Below are 18,979 nucleotides of genomic sequence, written 5' to 3'. Positions count from 1 at the left end.
AGACTGGACAGCAGAAGGACAGATAGCATGTCCTAAACTGAAGTTGAAGCCAGGATTCCAGAGAGACTGGATACTGGGAGAGGGAATTGCAGAGAGGACAGATTTCCCAAAAGAACTGAAAGGTCTTAAAGCCAAGGAGTGAGACAGAAAAGAGGGGTCCCAAGAAAACCTTCAAGTTAAAGGAAGAACAGGAGACCATAAGAAAAAGTCCTGGTTTGTGGAAGTGACAGTAAGGAGCAGAGAGGAAGGCTCCAAGTTTCAAGCTAACAGGGAGAAAGTTGCAGGAAGTAGATTTAAAGCGATATAGGCATGCGAGTAGTCAGGAGGGCCAAGGAGACAGTTGAAGATCTGTAACTCTTTACTATGGGCATGTGAAGCAGTAGTGTACTGTTGACAGCTGAGTCAGTGAGAGAGAGAATGTGTGTGAAAAAAAGCTTGAAAGCACGTGGTAATCCAGGGAAGAGGAACATTGGAAGGACAGTTCAAAACCCTGGAGGTGGACCCTTGTGGAAGGCATCTGAGAGAAAGCGTTGGTTTGGGAGAAGATTCCAAAGCAAGTTCTTAGAGAGTGGAGATAGGAAACCCTCATGTGAAAGACAGAGTTCAATGGGACTGGTTGGCTCACTGTGTGACAAGCGTCTGCGGGGAGCTGAGAGATCCATAGCATCTGTTTGGGATGGCATCTGTCACTTGGTTTCAGAGTGTGGTGTGTCTGACTACAGGTCGCCTATTGGTTTACATGGATTGTGAACATTAGAGTATAAGATAGCTTTTGTAACTTGTGTTATCCTACAAATTTGTATACATCTGTAAAGGTACAGTTGTGCTTGAAGGAGTATTGTAACACAGTTCATCTCTTCTTATTCAATAAATGTTTTATTCTTTTGTTAAAAGTTCATCAGTTGACTCTGTTCTGTAGCCACTCTCCACATATCTAAACAAAAAATAAAATTTAGGATCTATCAAGTCGAGTTCCACCCAGAGATTTGGCTTGTCCAGTAGTAACATTAGCTGGGATCATAACACAATATAAAGGAAAATATGACACTGAGTAATATAATGAGAAATTAGGGCAGGTGTTCAAAAGCTTGGTCAAAGAGGTAGGTTTTAAGGAGCATCTTAATGGAGGAATGTAAAGTAAAGGTTTAGGAAGGGAATTCCAAGTTTAGGGTCCAGACAGCTGAAGGCACGTACACCAAAGGTGCAGCGATTGAAATTGGGGATGCTCAAGAAAGCCAGAACTGCAGGAGTGCAGATATCTCGTTAGGTTGTGGGGCCAGAGGGGGTTACAAAGGTAGGAAGGGTAAAGGCCATGGAGGGTTGTCTGAACTTGAAAAAACATGGTGGATAGATCTGAAGATTCAAGAGAGAAATAAAAGTGGATTCAACAGCAAATATACCTCTAGAGAGCTAATACAAAAACAAAAAACTGTGAATGCTGGACATCTGACAAGAACAGAAAATGCTGAAACACCCAGCAGATCAGACAGCATCTGTGGAAAGAGAAACAGAGTTAATGTTTCAAGACTTATGATAAAAGATCATCAACCTGAAATGTTAACTTTGTCTCTATCTTCATAAAGGCTGCTTAACCTGCTGAGTATTTCCAGCATTTTCTGTTTTTATATCTATAGAAGGAAAAACTGTGGAGACCTTTTGCTGGATGCATGGCACTGGTTTCTTATGTGAATAAAGACGATTAAGTGAAGTCATTGTGAAACCAAAATCCAGATGGAAAAGGAGAAGGCAAGTGAAGTGATTGGAGATGGACCTGGGGGTGAAGTGGGGGATCTGGAGGCAGTGAGTGAAATAAAATATATTTGGAAACTCAATAGTGAGAAATATGATTAGTGAGCTTTATAGCTAATGAGCAGAATTTTAATCTCTGGAACCACTCATTTTGGCAGCAGGGCCCAAAAGACAGTAAAGTGGGTTTTGCCATGGCTCTTTAGTTCAGCCACAGAATTAGCATCCCACCTTTGGGATTCCGAACCAATTGGAGTGGATAGTGGAGTGGGTAGACCTGCATCTGAGTATTAAAACATCAATATTTAAAAGACAATGCCTTCATCAGTGTCGACCTGCCTAGTTTTGAATTTAAATAAAAGCTTGGCAGTTAACTGTTCCCTGGTATATTCTCCATGGCAACGACTCTATCAGAGTTTACTTGCCAACCTTTTCTCATGCAATATAAATTGTTATACCCTTTGAAATTTGGTATTCCTGTGAATCTGTCCTAAAGCAGCTGCTGTTCTGGTTAAGTTTTTAAAGGATTTCTAGGCAGTCATTTTCACAGGCCCATCAATCTCCATTGTACTCTCAACCCTGTTAACCCTCTAAGTTTCAGAGTGCATGGGAAACCCGCATGCTGGCAGTTAAAGCCAGAAGGAGGGTTAAATCTTCAGATAACTTCCTTTCTGAATATCTAAATCACTGACCTACCAGTCCCACAGGGGTTTTTCACACACTTCGAATTGTGCACCAATTAAATGTGGAGATGGGCAGGTTCATATTGGCTTCCGTGACATTTTCTCTTTCTTTAACGCCTTCTCCACATGTACATACATATGTGCCCCCTCTTGTAAGTTAAAATTCACCCCAATGTCACTAAGTTTGTGCACTATTTTCCAGGACAATTGGAAAAGATTTTTTTTTTAAATCATGATTTAATGAGGGGGAAGGAGTCAAACTACTGGTGATACTATGTAAAGACATTGGTGAGAGTCACTGCTGCAAATCCATATCTTACTAGTTATGTACCTCAGTGTTTTCTTTCATTTATAAATTAACAATCCTTCTGCCTTTTCTAAACAGTTCATTCAAACTGCAGATATACTACAACTTTCATAGTACTGCAGCACAATTCATGTATTTCAGTGATGGAAAAAGTGACAGTATAGCTCTGGGGTCATATCATCAATCCTTAGTAGTTGTAGGTTTTGAAATGTTCAGTGGTAGTAAAACTTTGGTTTTATGAAATTCTAACAGCTGGTTATCAGATGAATGCATTGTGTCATGATGTCAAGAATGATAGCATGAAGACTGCAAAACCATTCCTCAGCAAAATTGTTTGCTATATGTTGAGTGAAAATGTCACTTTAAACACATGCATGTGATATGATGTGCATATAAAAGGGGGTACATTAACATTCAGACATCCATAGGATATGTATGCTTAGAGGTTAGACACAGCTTCAGAATTCAAATGTGAATACGAACATAATCTGTATCCATGGCTGTGACAAAAGCTTAAAGAGGTTGTGGGCTCAAGCCCCACTCCTGACACTCAAACACAAATCCAAGCAGACACTCCAGTGCAGTACTGAGGAAGCATTGCACTATCAGAGGTGCCGTCTTTCAGGTAAGATGTTAAAGCTGAGGCCTCATCTCCCCTCGAGTGGTCATAAAAAAATCCCATGGCAATATTTTGAGGAAGAGTAGGAGAGTTCTCCCTGGCAAATATCGATCCCTAATTCATTTCACAAAGAAAAAAAGATGTGTTAACACATTGCTATTTGTGGGACCTTGATGTATGTAAATTGGCTGCTGCATTTTTTAAATTAGAAGAGATTATATTTCAAAAAGTTCTTCACTGCTTGTGAAGTGCTAAGCATCATCCCAATGTCGTGAACAACTGGTATTTATGTAGTGCCTTTAGTGTAATAAAATGACCCAAGGCATTTCACAGGGGCAACAAAATATGACAACAGGCCAGACAAGGGTATATTAGGGCTTTCACTTGCTGGGGCAGCAAACCTACTCAAGCAAAAGGCTGATTAGGATTGTGGCCTTTGATTAGTGTGTGACAGTTCATTACTGTAGTATTCATTTCTCCTTGGTTAGGGAAATACTAAGGATTGTTGCAATTTTTAAGTTTATTTTTTTAAAGAAGGCTCCTCCAATCTGAATTTTAAAAACTTGCATTTATACAACACTTTCACTTCCTCAAAATGTCCCAAAGAGCCTCACAATTAAGTACTTTTTGAAGAACACTCACTTATGTAATGTAGAAAATGCAGCAGCCAAGTTATGCACAGCAAGATCCTATAACAGTAATACAGGAACCTATTTTAGTGACATGGTTGAGGGGAAGATATACTGAGAAGCAACACACTATTCTTCATCAGGACAATGCTGTGGGATCTTTTACATACACCTGAGAGGGCAAACATGGCCTCTGGTTAATTTTGCACTCAAAAGACAGCTCCCCAACAGTACTAAGGGAAGGCTACACTATCAGCCTAGACTATGTACTCAAGTCTCTGGAGTGGTAACTCTTTTGTTAAGATGATGTAGCTCTTTTACTTGAACTTACAACTTTCTAACTCAAATGTCAGAATGCTACCAAGTGACCCACAGCTAACTTGTTGTTAATCTCTTGATAAATACCTGAGATCCCAGATCCGGGCCATGCAGTCCTCCCCACCAGTGTACATCCAACGCCCGTCCTCATGAAACCCCACTGAGGTGATGTTTTTGCTGACCCCATCGTAGTTGATGACTGGGTTTGGGTTGTTGGAATTCAGGTCATACATTCGGATATGTTGGTACCCTACAAGGTGAGACAAAGAAGGGAAACGTCATTATGTCAGATGAGACTTGCAACAGGAGAACCATTTAAACTGCATTACTTGATTCAAGTTGTGCTCCATGCTGCAAGACTGAGCAGCAACATAGTTAAAAATGAAGTCCCTTCTAAAAAGTGGGCATAAAACTACGCAAATTAAGATGCATCAGACCTTTCCCTGGTGGGCACTCACTTTCACCTTTCAGGAAAATTAAGTGTTTCAGGGCACAAGTAAAAAATTCACCAACCTTGAGCAAGATTAGAGAGTTTAAAAAAACATTCCCTCCTTCCTTCCTTTCTTCCCTCCCTTTCCCATAGGGGATGGATGTACCAATCTTAGTAATGTTAGGCATACTTCATATGAGTATGCTTCAGATACTAACTCCATTTCAACTACACAGGAGTTGTGTGTCAAATTGTGCTCAGACCTTCATCATTATTATTATTAATAATAATAATACCATTCAATAATCACACATTTCAGTGTGAAGTTTGGTACAAGGATCATGACCCCCAGGGCTGGCTAAAAAACATCATGATGAATGGAGTGCACAAGTGCTTGCTATTCTGCTTACCCGCCGCTGCGATCATACTGCGGTCCGGGGTGATTTCCAAGGCATTCACCTGCTGAGAACTTTATTAAGGAAGCAGAAAGAATGAAGCAGAGATTTACAGTAATTCATCGACCCAGCTCCTAGCACAAGTAACACACAAAGTTTCACTGGTGCCTGCTCTTCACCATGTGACCACAGGTAGTGGAAAAGCGGGTGGGCAGGGGTCGCCTCAGTCACTCAAGTTGTTACAGGATGTGAACCCAGCCAAAGACACCAAGAGTAAGGCATGCTCACGGCATTGCAGTTTTAGGTCCATTCTCACCATAAGATGAGTGCTCAAATGATGCAAAATTACAAAGAACAAGAGAATGCAGAAAGAGAGGGTAAATGTTGTAAATCTGAGATAGGAATAAGGAATGCTGGAAATTGACTATAAATTCAGTTGAGTTAGATGGAGACAATCCTTCAAAACCTGCTTCTATTTCAGTTTTTCAACACAGTTTTTCTTTCTATCTATTTTGTATTCTACATTTCTACATACATTCCTATGCTCTTATTGTTTGAACACAGAATGAACTTGTTTTGTTCCACTTAAAAGCAGTGTTTATCCTCAAGAAGCCTCATACAGGAAGCTCCCATGCATTTTAATATTATAACGAGTGCTGAATTCTGCATATTTCTGACATTTCAGGAAGTACACAACCAAACACAATGTTCACTTTAAAGAAAAAATGATGCATCAACTACTGCTTATTGCTGTATAACTATAATCATGTTTACAAAGCAGGATAGTGTCACCGACTGTGTAACTGTATTAAATTGCTATTTATCTGATCACTATGTATATGCACAGTGATGTTGTTTATGCAACAAGGTGACAGTCTATCTAAATCAGTGCTTTACAAACTGGAATCCACGGATCTCTGGGGATCCATAGGGACTTTTCAGGGACTGTGCACAATGGTTGAATGGCATGTGAATGAGCAACAGCCAGAGGCAGAGGTGATGAGAGTCAAGAGATGGGAAAGGGATGCAGCCACCACAAGTGCAGCATAGAGTGGGCAGGCTCTCTCACCTTGGGCAGTGTGCACAGAGGGGTACTCACAGCAGCAGGAAGATCATCAGTTAGACCTGCAATTACTGAGACTAGGGGTTGAGGGTTCAGCCTTGTTCAAAGGAGGGGGAATTTAAAAGAAAATATTTAATTTGGATGCATTGGTTTTTATTTTCCAGAGCTCCTTAGATTTTAGAAGAGTTCCCAAGGATTGGACAGGGGCAAACGTAACTTGCTGTTTAAAAAGGAGGAAGAGTCAAAACGGAGAATGATAGGCCAGTTAGCATAACATCAGTAGTAGGCAAAATCCTGGAACCTATTGTTGGGATGGGGTAACAGGACACTTCGAAAATTATAATATGATTAAGTAGAGTCAACATGGATTTATGACTGACCAATCTGTTTTTTGAGGTTATAACTAGGAGGATGGATAAAAGGGGAACCAATGGATATAGTATATTTGGATTTTCAAAAACCATTCGATAATTTGTCACACAAAATTAGGACTCATGGGATTTGGAATAATATATTTGTATGAGGTGAGGATTGCTTAAAAGACAGAAAACAAGAAAGTAAGAATAAAAGTAATATTTTCATGTTGGCAGGCTGTAACTAACAGGTTATGGCGTGAATCAGTACTTGGGCCTCAGCTATTTACAAGCCATCTTAATGACTTAGATGAGGGGACTGGGTACAATATATCCTAATTTGTACACAATGCAAAGTTAGGTGAGAAAGTTAGCAGTGAGGAGCACGCAAAAAAGCTGTAGGGGGATATAGGCAAGTTGGGTGAGTGGGCAAGGACGTGGTAGAGAGAATACATGTGATGAAGTGTGAAGTTATCCACATTGGTAGAGAAAATAAAAAAGCAGAATATTTTTTGAATGGTGAGAATGTGTGAAATTTTTGCATTCAGAGCGACCTGGTGTCTTTGTACATGAATCACAGAAATATATAGGTACAATCATACCTTAAAGCCCAGAATCCTCCATCACCATCCAAGGAAACATGCCATCTCACCAGCAGGGCCAGAGGTGCCGGCACATTGGTATAGTCAGGAGGGAGTAGTCCTGGGAGCTCCCAACATTGGCTCCAAACCCCACGAAGTTTGATCGCATTAGGTCAAATATGGACAAGGAAACCTCCTGCTGATTAGCACTGATTGCCCTCCATCAGCTAATGAAACAGTGCTCCTCCATGCTGAACTCCACTTGAAAGAAGCGGAGTAGCAAGGACACTTCAATAACCATCACCAAGAGTGGCTCAGTAGCACCACTACTGACCAGGTAAGCTGAATCCTGAAGGGAATATCTGCCAGACTTGGCCTGCGGCAGGTGGTGAGAGAACAAACATGAGGGAAAAACCTATTTGACATCTTTCTCATCAACCTACCTAGCGAAGGATTCACCTTTCTATGACTATCTATAGGTAGGAGTGACCACCGCACAGTCCTTGTGGGGACAAAGTCCCACCTTCACACTGAGGACACCGTCCATCATGTTGTATCACTATACCGTTTTAAATGGGATAGATTCAGAACAGATCTAGCAGCTCAAAACTGGACATCCATCAGCACTGTGGGCCTTAGCAGCAGCAGAATGGAATTCCACCATAATTTGTAACATCTTGACTCAGCATATCCCTCACTCTAGCATTACTATCAAGCCAAACCAACCATAGTTCAATGAGTGCACATGAGCATGCCAGGAGCAGAACCAGGCATACCTAGAAATGAAATGTCAACCTGGTGAAGCTACAGAAAAAAAAAGCGCCAAATGCATGTTAAACAGCAGAAGCAGCATACGATAGACAAAACATAAGTGATTCCACAACCAATGGACAATATCAAAGCTCCGCAGTCCTGCCACGTGCAGTCAGTAATGTGGTGGACAATTAACCTAACTGGAGGAGGCGGCACCACAAACATGAGCATCCTCAACGAAAGTGAAACTCAGCAAGTCAGTGCCAAAGACAAGGCAGAAGTATTTCTAACCACCTTCTGCCAGAAGTGCCAAGCGGATGATGCATCTCATTCACAACATCTCAGATAGTGAAGCAGTCCATGCCCTTATGTAGCTAGAACTGGACAACATTCAGGCTTGGGCTGATAAATGGCAAGTAACATTCATGCTACACAAGTGCCAGGCTATGACTGTCTCCAACAAGAGATAACCTAACCATTGACATTCAAAGGCATCACCATCACTGAATCAATATCATCCTGGGAGGTTACCATCGCTCAAAAACATAATTGGACCAGGCACATAAATATTTTGGCTACAACAGTAGGTCAGAGGCTGGGAATTCTGCAGTACCTTACCTCCTGACTCCCCAAAGTCAATCCACTGGGATGGTCCATGTTCTCTGAAAGATTTCTGATAAATTGCAGCTTGCTTCCATATTAGTATTCATGTTCTTTGATTTTTTTGATCATGTGACCAAGCTGCCTGGGAGATGAATAGTAGGGGAAAAAAGTCAACCAGAAGTTAATTATAAAGGTGAATAGGTTCCTGGGTGTGGTTCTGTGTTCAAGGAGTTTAGGTTTAGGTTACAACAATCTGACTACAGGAAAGGGAACATCTCTTTTCAACAGAATTCAGCTCCTGACTAAAGGAGTTTAAAACTCTGGTTAATTGAAGGACTCCACTAACAGTGAATCAGACTTCTGGGATAGCCAAGCTGAGGAGAGAGAGAGAGAGTGAATTTAGATCAAAGCTCCAGAGTTAAAGAATATTAGAAACAGGAAAGTTTCTGAGATGGCTATGCTTAAGACATTAGCGATGCCTGTGCAGAACTGGGAATTTACAACCATGGGACGGTTGGAGGAGATTCAGGAGTAAACCTTATTGGAAGTAGGCAGAAGACCCAAAAATTCTCAACCCTAATATGAATCTTCAAAGCAGTGCTCGGACCAAGTGGTTAATCCTGCAATTCCTGATAAGTATCAGACTTGCAAGTTTTGGGGGGGGGGGGGGCGGAGGAGAGGGGGTGTAACATCAAATGGATGTAGAAGGAAATTTGAGTTAAGAGGTTTGGTTTAGAAAATAAGTAACTATATTCATTGTACTTTTAATATCTTTAACATAACTGACAATTTGAGATAGAGTGTAATTATTAGTATTCATGTTCTTTATTTTCATGTAGTAAAATTCCTTCATTTTAAACAATGAATCTTGTCGTTTCATTCTTTTAGTAAGTACCTGGGTTTTCAGATTTTAAAAATAGCATGTCTCTACCAAGATCATTACATCATCATTGACAAGGCACAAGCAAGTCAGGAGTGCGATGAACTACTCTCCACTTGCCTGGTTGACTGCAGCTCCACCACTCAAGAAGCTGACCAACTATCCAAGGCAAGGCAGCCTGCTTGACAGGCACCCCATCCACCATCTTAAACATTTACTCTTTCCACCACCAGCATAGTGGCAGCAGCATCTACAAGATTAACTGTAGCTACTTGCCATGGTTCCTTCAACAGTATCTTTCAAACCCACAACCTCTATCACCTGGAAGAACAAGGGCAATAAACACATGGGAACACCACCACCTATAAGTTCCCCTCCAAGACATGCACCACCCTGACCTCGAACTATACTGTCGCACATTCACACTGTGGGTATACCTACAGCACAAATGAAAATATGAAATAGGATCATAAGTAGGCCATTCAGCCCCTTCGGCCTACCCCACCATTCAATAAGATTATGGCTGATCTGTTTCTGTTGAGTTCCACATACCCATCTACCCCCAGTAACCTTTGATTCCCTTGCCTAACAAGAATCTATCTACCTCTGCCTTAAAAATATTCAGTGACCCCCACCTCCACCGCCCTCTGAGGCAGAGATTCAAGGTCACACAACCCTCAGAAAAAATTTCTCCTCATCTCTGTCCTTTGGGGCGACCCCTAATTTTAAAACAGTGCCCCCTCGAGTGGTTCAAAGTGATGGCTGACCACCATCTTCCCAAGACTAAATAGGAATGGGCAATAAATCCGGGCCTAGTTGTTACTGCTCACATTCCATGAGTGAATAAAAAAAATTAGGAAGCAATGCAGTATGCTAACTTTTGTTACACAGGGTTTAGAATATACAAGTGAAGAAATATGACTATAATCATACAGGGTACTAGTGAGGCCATACCTGGAGCAGCGTGGAGTTTTGGTCTCCTGAAGAAGGATATATTTGACCTAAAGGGAGTACAACAAACATACACGAGACTGGCTCCTGGGATGAGTGGCAAAATAAATAGAAATGGCTGGAAATACTTAGCAGGTCAGGCAGTATCTATGGAGACTGAAACAGAGTTAACAGTTTAGGTCAATGACTTTTCATCAGAAATGGAAAAAATTAGAATGTAAGAGATATTAAACAAGTGAAGGGATGGGTGGAGAAAGCTTGGAAAAAGAACAAAAAGGTCAGCAACAGAATGAAACACAAGAGAGATTAAGTGACAAGAGTTAGTAGGATGAGGGATTGCTTATGAGGAGAAAATGAGTAAACTAGACCTATATTTCCTAGAGTTAACAAGAATCAGAGTAATCTAATTGAATCATATAAAATTCTTAAGGGACTTGATAGGATAGATGCAGAGAAACTGTTTCCCCAAGCTGGGCAATCTAGAACATGGGGTTACCCTCAGAATAGAGAGCTGTGGATGTTCAGTTGTTGAGTGTATTTTTGGGTACTAAGGGAATTAAAAGATATGTGGTTAGTGTGGGAAGGTGGAATTGAGCCATGATTTTGTTGAATGATGGAGCAGGCTCAAATGGCCTACCCCAGTTCAGATTTCTTATGTTCTTAAGTACTACTTAAGCTCGAAGGACACCAAAATGCAACTTGCTCAGATATTAAGAAGCATTATAATTTAGATGAAAGCACCATGAACACTAATCCATTTGAAAAGGGAACCTCCAACCAAAACAGTTTAAGAAATACTGAATTAAATGATTGCCAGCTGCAGAGACAGGAAATCTGATTATATTTATTAACATCAAATTTTATGGACGAGTGATTACAAAAGTACAAGACTTGAGCACATAATCTAGGCTGACACTCCAGTGCAGTACTGAGGGAGTGCTGCACAGCTGTAGGTGCTGTCCTTTAGAAGGGACATTAAACTGAGGTCCCACCTGCCATCTCAGGTGGACATAAAGGATCCCTTGGTATTATATGAAGAGCAGGTAAGATCTCCTGGTTGTGCCTGACCAATAATGATCACTCAACTAACATCACTAAATCAATCCAAATGGTCATTCAGTTCATTTGATGTTTGTGGGACCTTGCCACGTGCAAATTGGCTGGGACCAAGATGCAAGGATACAGAGTCCTGATGCTGCACAGTTCGGGTGCAGATGCCGCTGTGCGCCTGCCAGAAGCGGACGGTGTGATCATAACCAGCAGTGGCCAAGATGACAGGGTCACTGCCCACTGTGCCTGGGCTTGTGTTCATGGTGCAGGCCTCAATCAGTTACACCTGCAACAAGAAAAAATATCAGTATCATTGCCAAAGCTGTCAACCATCCAGTCCTTAGCCCTTTTGCCAGTGTGGTAGTATAGTGGCTACAGTGCTCGGTGAGAAACCCGAGGGTTGTGCCTTCAAATCAAGTCAAAATGTAAAACTGAATTCAACAGAGTGTGGCTATGTGTGGCCTGCCAGATTGTCGTAAAAATCCAGCTGCCAAGACAAGTCGATCAATTATAGTACCTGGGCTAGATTTGTAAATCCACCTTTCTCTGGGCTCATTTCCCTACTCAGGCCTGCCCAGCCCCCAGCGGGATAGTTACCCTCCATCCCACTGCCCCCTCCCCACCCCCGGCTCATTCCCATTCCCCTCCCGCTCCAGCCTGCACTTCCGCAGCTAACGTCTTTAAATGGCCGAGCCGATACGGAGCTACTGATCCCGGCTTCATCTCACTTTTTATCAGCTCGCGGCTTTTACTCACAACTAGGCCCAGTCCGTCTGTAAATGTGTCTCCCGGGTCTAGTCTTCTAAATGCGCCGACCTGCTGCACCGTCCACGAACAATCGGTCCGCCCGAGCAGCGGCTCCCCTGACCCTTCTCACCCCCTTCCCCCCCCCACCCCCTCTCCCCCCTCCCCCCCCACCCCCTTCTCACCCCCTTTCCCCCCCCCCCACTCCCTTCTCACCCCCTTCCCCTCCCCTTCCCCCTCCTATCTCCCCCTCCCTCCCTTTCCCTCTCCCTCTCCCGTGCGACCGGGTCTACTCGCAGCTTTGGTCCCCAGCATTTTTCTCACAGCCCTACAATATGGTTCTGTTCAAGTACATGTCCAATTGCCTTTGGAATTTCCTACAGAATCTGCTTCTACCATCTTTTCGGGCAGTGCATTCCCGTCCTTAACATCCCTGAAGGTCAAGCCCTGAGTTTTCGCTCCTGGGTCAGGGGTGCGGATTCGGGACATTTCCCGGCTCTGCAAACCCAACCCCGGGAGGAAAAGTCCCCCACAAGGTCAAGAGTTTTGGTCCAGGGCGGTGGGTGAAAATGGGAGTCGTGGCGGACGACCCCAGAACAAGTGCAGAGACAGCTGGGTGCGGAGGCAGGCTGGGCAGAAGGCTTCCCTCTGTGCCCCAGCACTGTGTGGAAGCTTTCAAAAAAAACAATAAAACAGTTCTCCAATTCTTACCCCTTTCACCCACCCCATGCCAAATCAAGGCACTTCATGTTCTCCACCCATCTGGCATGGCCCTCAAACCATCCATGCCAACCTATGCCCCTCTACCAATAATCCCCATGGACCCTCATGCACTCCATGCCACGCTTTGGCCTTCTACCCATCCTCTATGACCCTTTATAGCTCCTATGCCAACAGTGCCAGCACATGCCCCCCTACCACCCCTCTTTTAAATGTCTTGATAGTTCCTTTGACAGTTCCAGTGAGGTATGTACTTTTTATGCACATTCATGCTTAATTTTAACAATCCCAAAGGGCATCTTACCTCTCCAAAAGGTGTCCCAGAACCATATCCAAAAGGATACCTCACCTATCCAAGCAACTCAGCAAAGTTGAGAGCTGCTTCTAACAGGTATAATCTTCACATATTGTGTTTCCTACTCCTAGCTGGTGAAAATCTGATATCACTGGAGGCAGCTGCTGTTTTATATGGGTAGCTGTCTCCATGAACCACAGATATGCAACTTAGAACCCGCCCCATTCCCCATCTCTCCCCCCCCCCACTACAAAAATGTTCGGTGCCATGCTTTGGGGCAAGACTTCTGGGTCAAGCCCTCCACAGCCATTTTCATAACTATGGGGAGGCTCTCTATCTTTTCAAAAATTCATTGTTTCCCAAATTGTCACTGATCTCATCTCATTTGGGGATTACCCTCCAAGTCCTCCAACATCATGGTCTCCCAGCCATAAACAGTAAACATCTAGCTCCTTCTCAAGACCCACAAACAGGACTGTCCTGCTGCACCCATAATTTCAATCTGTTCTTCCCCCATGGAATTGATTTCTTCCTATTTAAATTCAACAGTTTCCAGTTTCCTGGCCCTAATCATCTCCTTTTTGTCATGAATGTCCAATTCCTTTTCACCTCCATCCCCTCAAGAATGGTCTGAGGGCTCTCTGTTTCTCCCTTGAACAAGACTCAATCAGCCCCCATTCACCCCTCGCATTCCATCATTGGCTGAACTTGTTCTTACATTGAAAAACATCTCCTTTGAATCCATTCAGTTCCTCGAAATATGAGGGCTTTAAACTATATAGCTGCAGGAGGCCAGCGGGGGAGGCGGGGCAACAAATCACATGAGGGAAGATGTGGTAAAATGAAGGTAAGGGACAAAGTTAGAGCAAAGTTCTTGCAAAAATAGGAAAAAGACAGAACTAAAGGCTGCGTATCCTGTTACGATTGGTTAGGGATCAGTAACTTTATGTTTAAAGTAGACAAAGTTTGAAATCTCAATTAACCAGTTCAATTTTTAAGGAGGTTGCAGCACTTAGAAAATCCTAATGCGATCAGGCAGAATCAACATGGTTTTGTGAAAGTGAAATCGTGTTTGATTAATTTATTCGAGTTCTTTGAGGCAGTAACAAGCAATGTGCATAAAGGGAAACCTGTAGTTGTAGTGTACTTGGATTTCCATAAGGCATTTGATAGGGCGGCTATTCCACAAAATAAGATCTCATGGTGTAGACGGTAACATATAACATACAAACATACAAATCAGGAGCAGGAGTAGGCCACTCGGCCCTTGAGCCTGCTCCACCATTCAATAAGATCTACTTGTGACTCTCTGAGAGAAAAAAAATCTCCTCATCTCTGTCTTAAATGGGCAATCCCTTATTTATAAAAATGACCCCTAGTTCTAGATTCTCCCACAAGAGGAAACATCCTTTCCACATCCACTCTGTCAAGACCCCTCAGGATCTTATATGTTTCAATCAAGTTGCCTCCCACGGATACAAGCCTAGCCTGTCCAACATTTCCTTGCAAGACAACCTGGCCCATTCCAGGTATTACTCTAGTAAACCTTCTCTGAATTGCTTCCAATGCATTTACATCCTTTCTTAAATAAGGAGACCAATACTGTACAAAATACTCCAGATGTGGTCTCACCAATGCTCTGTGTAACTGTGTAACTCTACTTTAGTATAGAATTCTCCTTGCAATAAATGATAAAATTCTATTAGCTTTCCTAATTACTTGCTGTACCTGCATACTAACCTTTTGCGATTCATGCATTGGGACATCCAGATCCCTCTGCATCTCAGAGCTCTGCAATCTCTCACCATTTAGATGATACGCTTCTTTTTTATTCTTCCTGCCAAAATTGACAATTTCACATTTTCCCACATTATACTCCATTTGCCACTCACTTAAGCTATCTATATCCCTTTGTAGCCTCCTTATGTCCTCTTCACAACTTACTTTCCTACCAATATTCAGATCCTTGTGGGACACCACCTTTTACATCTTGCCAACCAGAAAATTAACCATTTCTGCCTACTCTCTGTTTCTTGTTATCCAGCCAATCTTCTATCCATGCCAATATGTTACCCCCTACACCATGAGCTTTTATTTTCCACAATAACCTTTGATGCGGCACCTTATCAAATGCCTTCTGGAAATTTAAATATTGTACATCCACTGGTTCCCCTTTATCCACAGCACCTGATACTTCTTCTTCAAAGAACTCCAATAAATTGGTTAAAGATGATTTTCCCTTCACAAAACCATACTGACTCTGCTGATTACCTTATCTAAATACCCTGCTAAAATGTCTTTAATAATAGCTTCTAACATTTTCCCTATGAGATATGTTAAGCTAACTAGCCTGTAGTTTCCTGTTTTCTGTATTCCTCCCTTTTAGAATAAAGAAGTTACGTTCGTTATTTTTCAATCTAATGGAACTTTCCATGAATCTAGGAAATTTTGGGAAATTAAAACCAACACAACAACTATCACACTAGCCACTTCTTTCAAGACCCAAGGATGAAGTCCCTCAGGACCCAGGTTAATCGCAGCTCCAACAATCTGCTCAGTACTGCCCTCCCTGGTGATTGTAATTTTCTTAAGTTCCTCCCTTCATTCCATTTCCTGATTTACAGCTATTTCTGGGATGTTATTCGTCTCATCTGTAGTGAAGACCGATGCAAAATACCCGTTCAATTCATCTGCCATCTCCTTATTTTCCATTATTAATTCCCCAGACTCACAGTCTAAAGGACCAAGGATCATTTTGTTAACTCTTTTTTAAAATATCTATACTTAGTATCTACACTTGCTATCTGTTCTAATATTTCTAGCTAATTTTCTCTTATACTCTAGTTTTTCCCTACTTATCAATTTTTTAGTCATTTGTTTTTGTTTTGTTTGTTATATTCTGTCCGATCTTTTGAACTGCCACCCGTCTTTGCGCAATTATATGTTTTTTCTTTAAGCTTGATACTAACTTTTTTCCTTGGATTTTCTCTTTCTCATTGAAATGCATTTATTCTATGTATTCTGAAATATCCCTTTAATATCCCTATCCCTGAACCTAATTTGCTAGAATATTATTGCCCACCTCTAATTGCCCTTGAGAAGGTGAGCTTCCATCTTGAACTGTTGAAGTACATGTGGTGTAGGTACACCCACAGAACTGTTAGGTATAAGTTCCACGATTCTAATTCAGTGATGATATATTTCCAAATCAGGGTGATGCGTGACTTGGAGGGGAGCTTGCACGTGATGGTGTTCCTATAGGCAGAATATAATGCCCTTCCCTGTGGTAAGTTTAATGGCGGGGGGAGCACCTCCATTCTGATTAAGTCCATGATGGGATGACCATTGTCAATTGTCATAAATACCAATCTGATTCACCAATGCCCTTTAGGGAGGGAAAACTGCTGTCCTTATTTGGTCTGGCCTACATACGACTCCAGACCCACAGCAATGTGGTTGACTGTTAAAAAATGCCCTCTGAACAAGGGCATTTAGGGATGAGCAACAAATGCTGGCCTGGCCTGTGATGCACACATCCCATGAATGAATTTTTTTTAAAAGGCACTGTCTGCCGTGACAAGCAGAGTTCAACTGCACTGACTGTAGGGCCAAGTGGACACAAACTGCACCGACTGCAGGGCTAAGCAGATAGAGCCTGTGCTGATTGTAGGACAAGTGGGTAAAAACTGCACCAGCTGCCGGACAAGTGAGCACAAACTGCACCGACTGCAGGACATGTAGACACAAACTGCATGGACTGCAGGACATGTGGACACAAAAAGTGCTGACTGCAATACAAGCAGACAGGGTGCAATGACGTAGTGGTATTGTCACTGGACTGGTATTCCAGAGAACCAGAGTAGTGCTCTAGGGACCTGGGTTTGAATCCCATCATGGCAGATGGTGGAATTTGAATTCAATAGAAATCTGGAATTAAAAGTCTAATGATGACTATGAAACCATTGTCGTAAAAACCCATCTGATTCACTAATCCCCTTTAGAGAAGGAAAACTGCTGTCCTTATCTGGTCTGGCCTACATATGACTCCAGACACACAGCAATGTGGTTGACTGTTAAAAAATGCTCCCTGAACAAGGGCAATTAGGGATGAGCAACAAATGCTGGCCTGGCCAGTGATGCCCACATCCCATGAATGAATTTTTAAAATGGCACCATCTGCAGGATAGGTGGACGCTGACTGCGGGACTAAACAGGCACCAACTGCTGGACACGTAGACACAAACATGCTCAGACTACAGAACAAATAGACACAAATCGCACCAACTCTAGGGCCAAGCAGACACAAACGGTACTGACTGTTGGACAAGTAGGCACCGATTGCAGAACAAATGGACATAACCTGCACTGACTGCAGAACAAATGGACGCAAACTGCACCGACTGCAGGACAAGCGAGCACAAACTGCACCGACTGCAGGACAAGTGGACACAAACTGCACTGACCGCAGGACAAGTGGACACAAACTACACCAACTGCAGGACAAGTGGACACAAACTGCACCAACTGCAGGACAAGTTGACACCGACTGCAGGACAAGTGGACACAAACTGCACCGACTGCAAGACAAATGGACACGAACTGCATCGACCGCGGGGCCAAGTGGAAACAAACTGTGCTGACTGCTGGACAAGTGGAAACAAACTGTGCTGACTGTGGGACAAATGGACATAACCTTCGTTGACTGGAGGGCCAAGAGGACACAAACTGCACCGACTACAGGACATGTGGACACAAGCTGCACCGACTGTTTGTGTCCACGTGTCCAGCAGACCGACTGCAGGTCAAATGGACACAAACTGCACCAACTGCAGGTCAAGTGGATACAAACTGTGCTGACTGCCGTACAAAGAGGCAGGTCTAGAATGCATGCGCAAACCTAAATTTAGTTTGAACACATTCCACACCTGCTGAATAATTGGGAAAACTGAAACTGGTACATTTGAACCATTTTGAGGAAATGGTCAGGACACCACGACATTTAATCAAAAACTGGGACTGTCCCAGCAATACTGGGATATCTGGTCACCATATGTATTCCATCACTCTCCTGAGTTGTGCCTTGTATATCATGGAAAGGCTTTGGGGAGTCAGAAGAGCAATTATTCACTGCAGAATATCCAGCCTCTGAACTATTCTTGTGGTCACAGTATTTATGCTGCTGGTTTAGTTTAGTTTCTGCTCAATGATGACTCCCATGATGTTAATGGTGGTGAATTCAGCAGTGGTAATGCTATTGGATGTCAAGGGGAAATGTTTAGCTTCTCTCTTGTTGGAGATAGTTATTGCCTGATAATTGTGTGACTGAACTGAACACTGCAATCTTCAGTAAACCTCTCCACTTCTGACCTTATGATGAAAGGAATGTAACTGGTGAAGCAGCTGAAAATGATTGGACTTCTTGGAGCCCCAAGAAGCTCCTGCAGCAATGTCCTGGGTTGAGATGGTTGGGCCTCCAGTAACTACAATCATCTTCTGTGCTCAGTATGACTCCAACCAGTGGAGAGTTTCACTTCAACTACCACTGACATTAATTGTGTTAGGACTCCTTGATTCCATGTTCAAGTCAAATGCTGCCTTGATGTCAAGGGCTGTCATCCTCACCTCACCTCTGAAATTCATCTCTTTTATCCATGTTTGGACCAAGGCTGTAATTAGATCTAGGGTGGAGTGGCTCTGGCAGAAACCAAACTGAGCATCAGTGAGTAGGCTATTGGTCAGTAAGTGCCATTTGGCAGCTCTGTCAACAGCATCTTCCATCAATTTTCTGATGATTGTGAGTAGACTGATGGGACAGTAATTGGCTGGATTGGATTTGTCCTGCTTTTTTGGACACAACTG

General features: G+C 42.7%; 1 protein-coding gene across 8 annotated transcripts in view; it reads right to left on the bottom strand.

The window, feature by feature from the left end:
• Window positions 1-12,218, bottom strand: part of mlst8 (MTOR associated protein, LST8 homolog (S. cerevisiae)) — a 42,171-nt gene extending 29,953 nt beyond the window's left edge. For 3 of the 8 annotated variants that reach the window (XR_005945284.1, XR_005945283.1, XM_041206139.1), the window contains exons 1-4: window positions 12,118-12,218; window positions 11,495-11,647; window positions 5,143-5,194; window positions 4,390-4,552 (exon numbers count right to left, since the gene is read on the bottom strand). Coding sequence is in view for 6 of the 8 variants with exons in the window: in XM_041206139.1 (XP_041062073.1) it covers window positions 4,390-4,552; window positions 5,143-5,194; window positions 11,495-11,623 (344 nt within the window). In the remaining 2 variants the exon portion in view is untranslated. Of the gene's footprint in view, window positions 1-4,389; window positions 4,553-5,142; window positions 5,202-8,495; window positions 8,623-10,314; window positions 10,881-11,303; window positions 11,648-11,878; window positions 11,960-12,089 lie in introns of those variants that run through there. The other 5 variants (XM_041206140.1, XM_041206141.1, XM_041206143.1 and 2 more) reach the window with 5 other exon arrangements.
• Window positions 12,219-18,979: the final 6,761 nt, after the last annotated feature.

Source organism: Carcharodon carcharias, chromosome 15 (genome assembly GCF_017639515.1).
Source record: "Carcharodon carcharias isolate sCarCar2 chromosome 15, sCarCar2.pri, whole genome shotgun sequence".
NCBI lineage: Eukaryota > Metazoa > Chordata > Chondrichthyes > Lamniformes > Lamnidae > Carcharodon > Carcharodon carcharias.
Note: the sequence above shows the minus strand (reverse complement) of the source record. Positions and strands in the feature narration are given on the sequence as shown.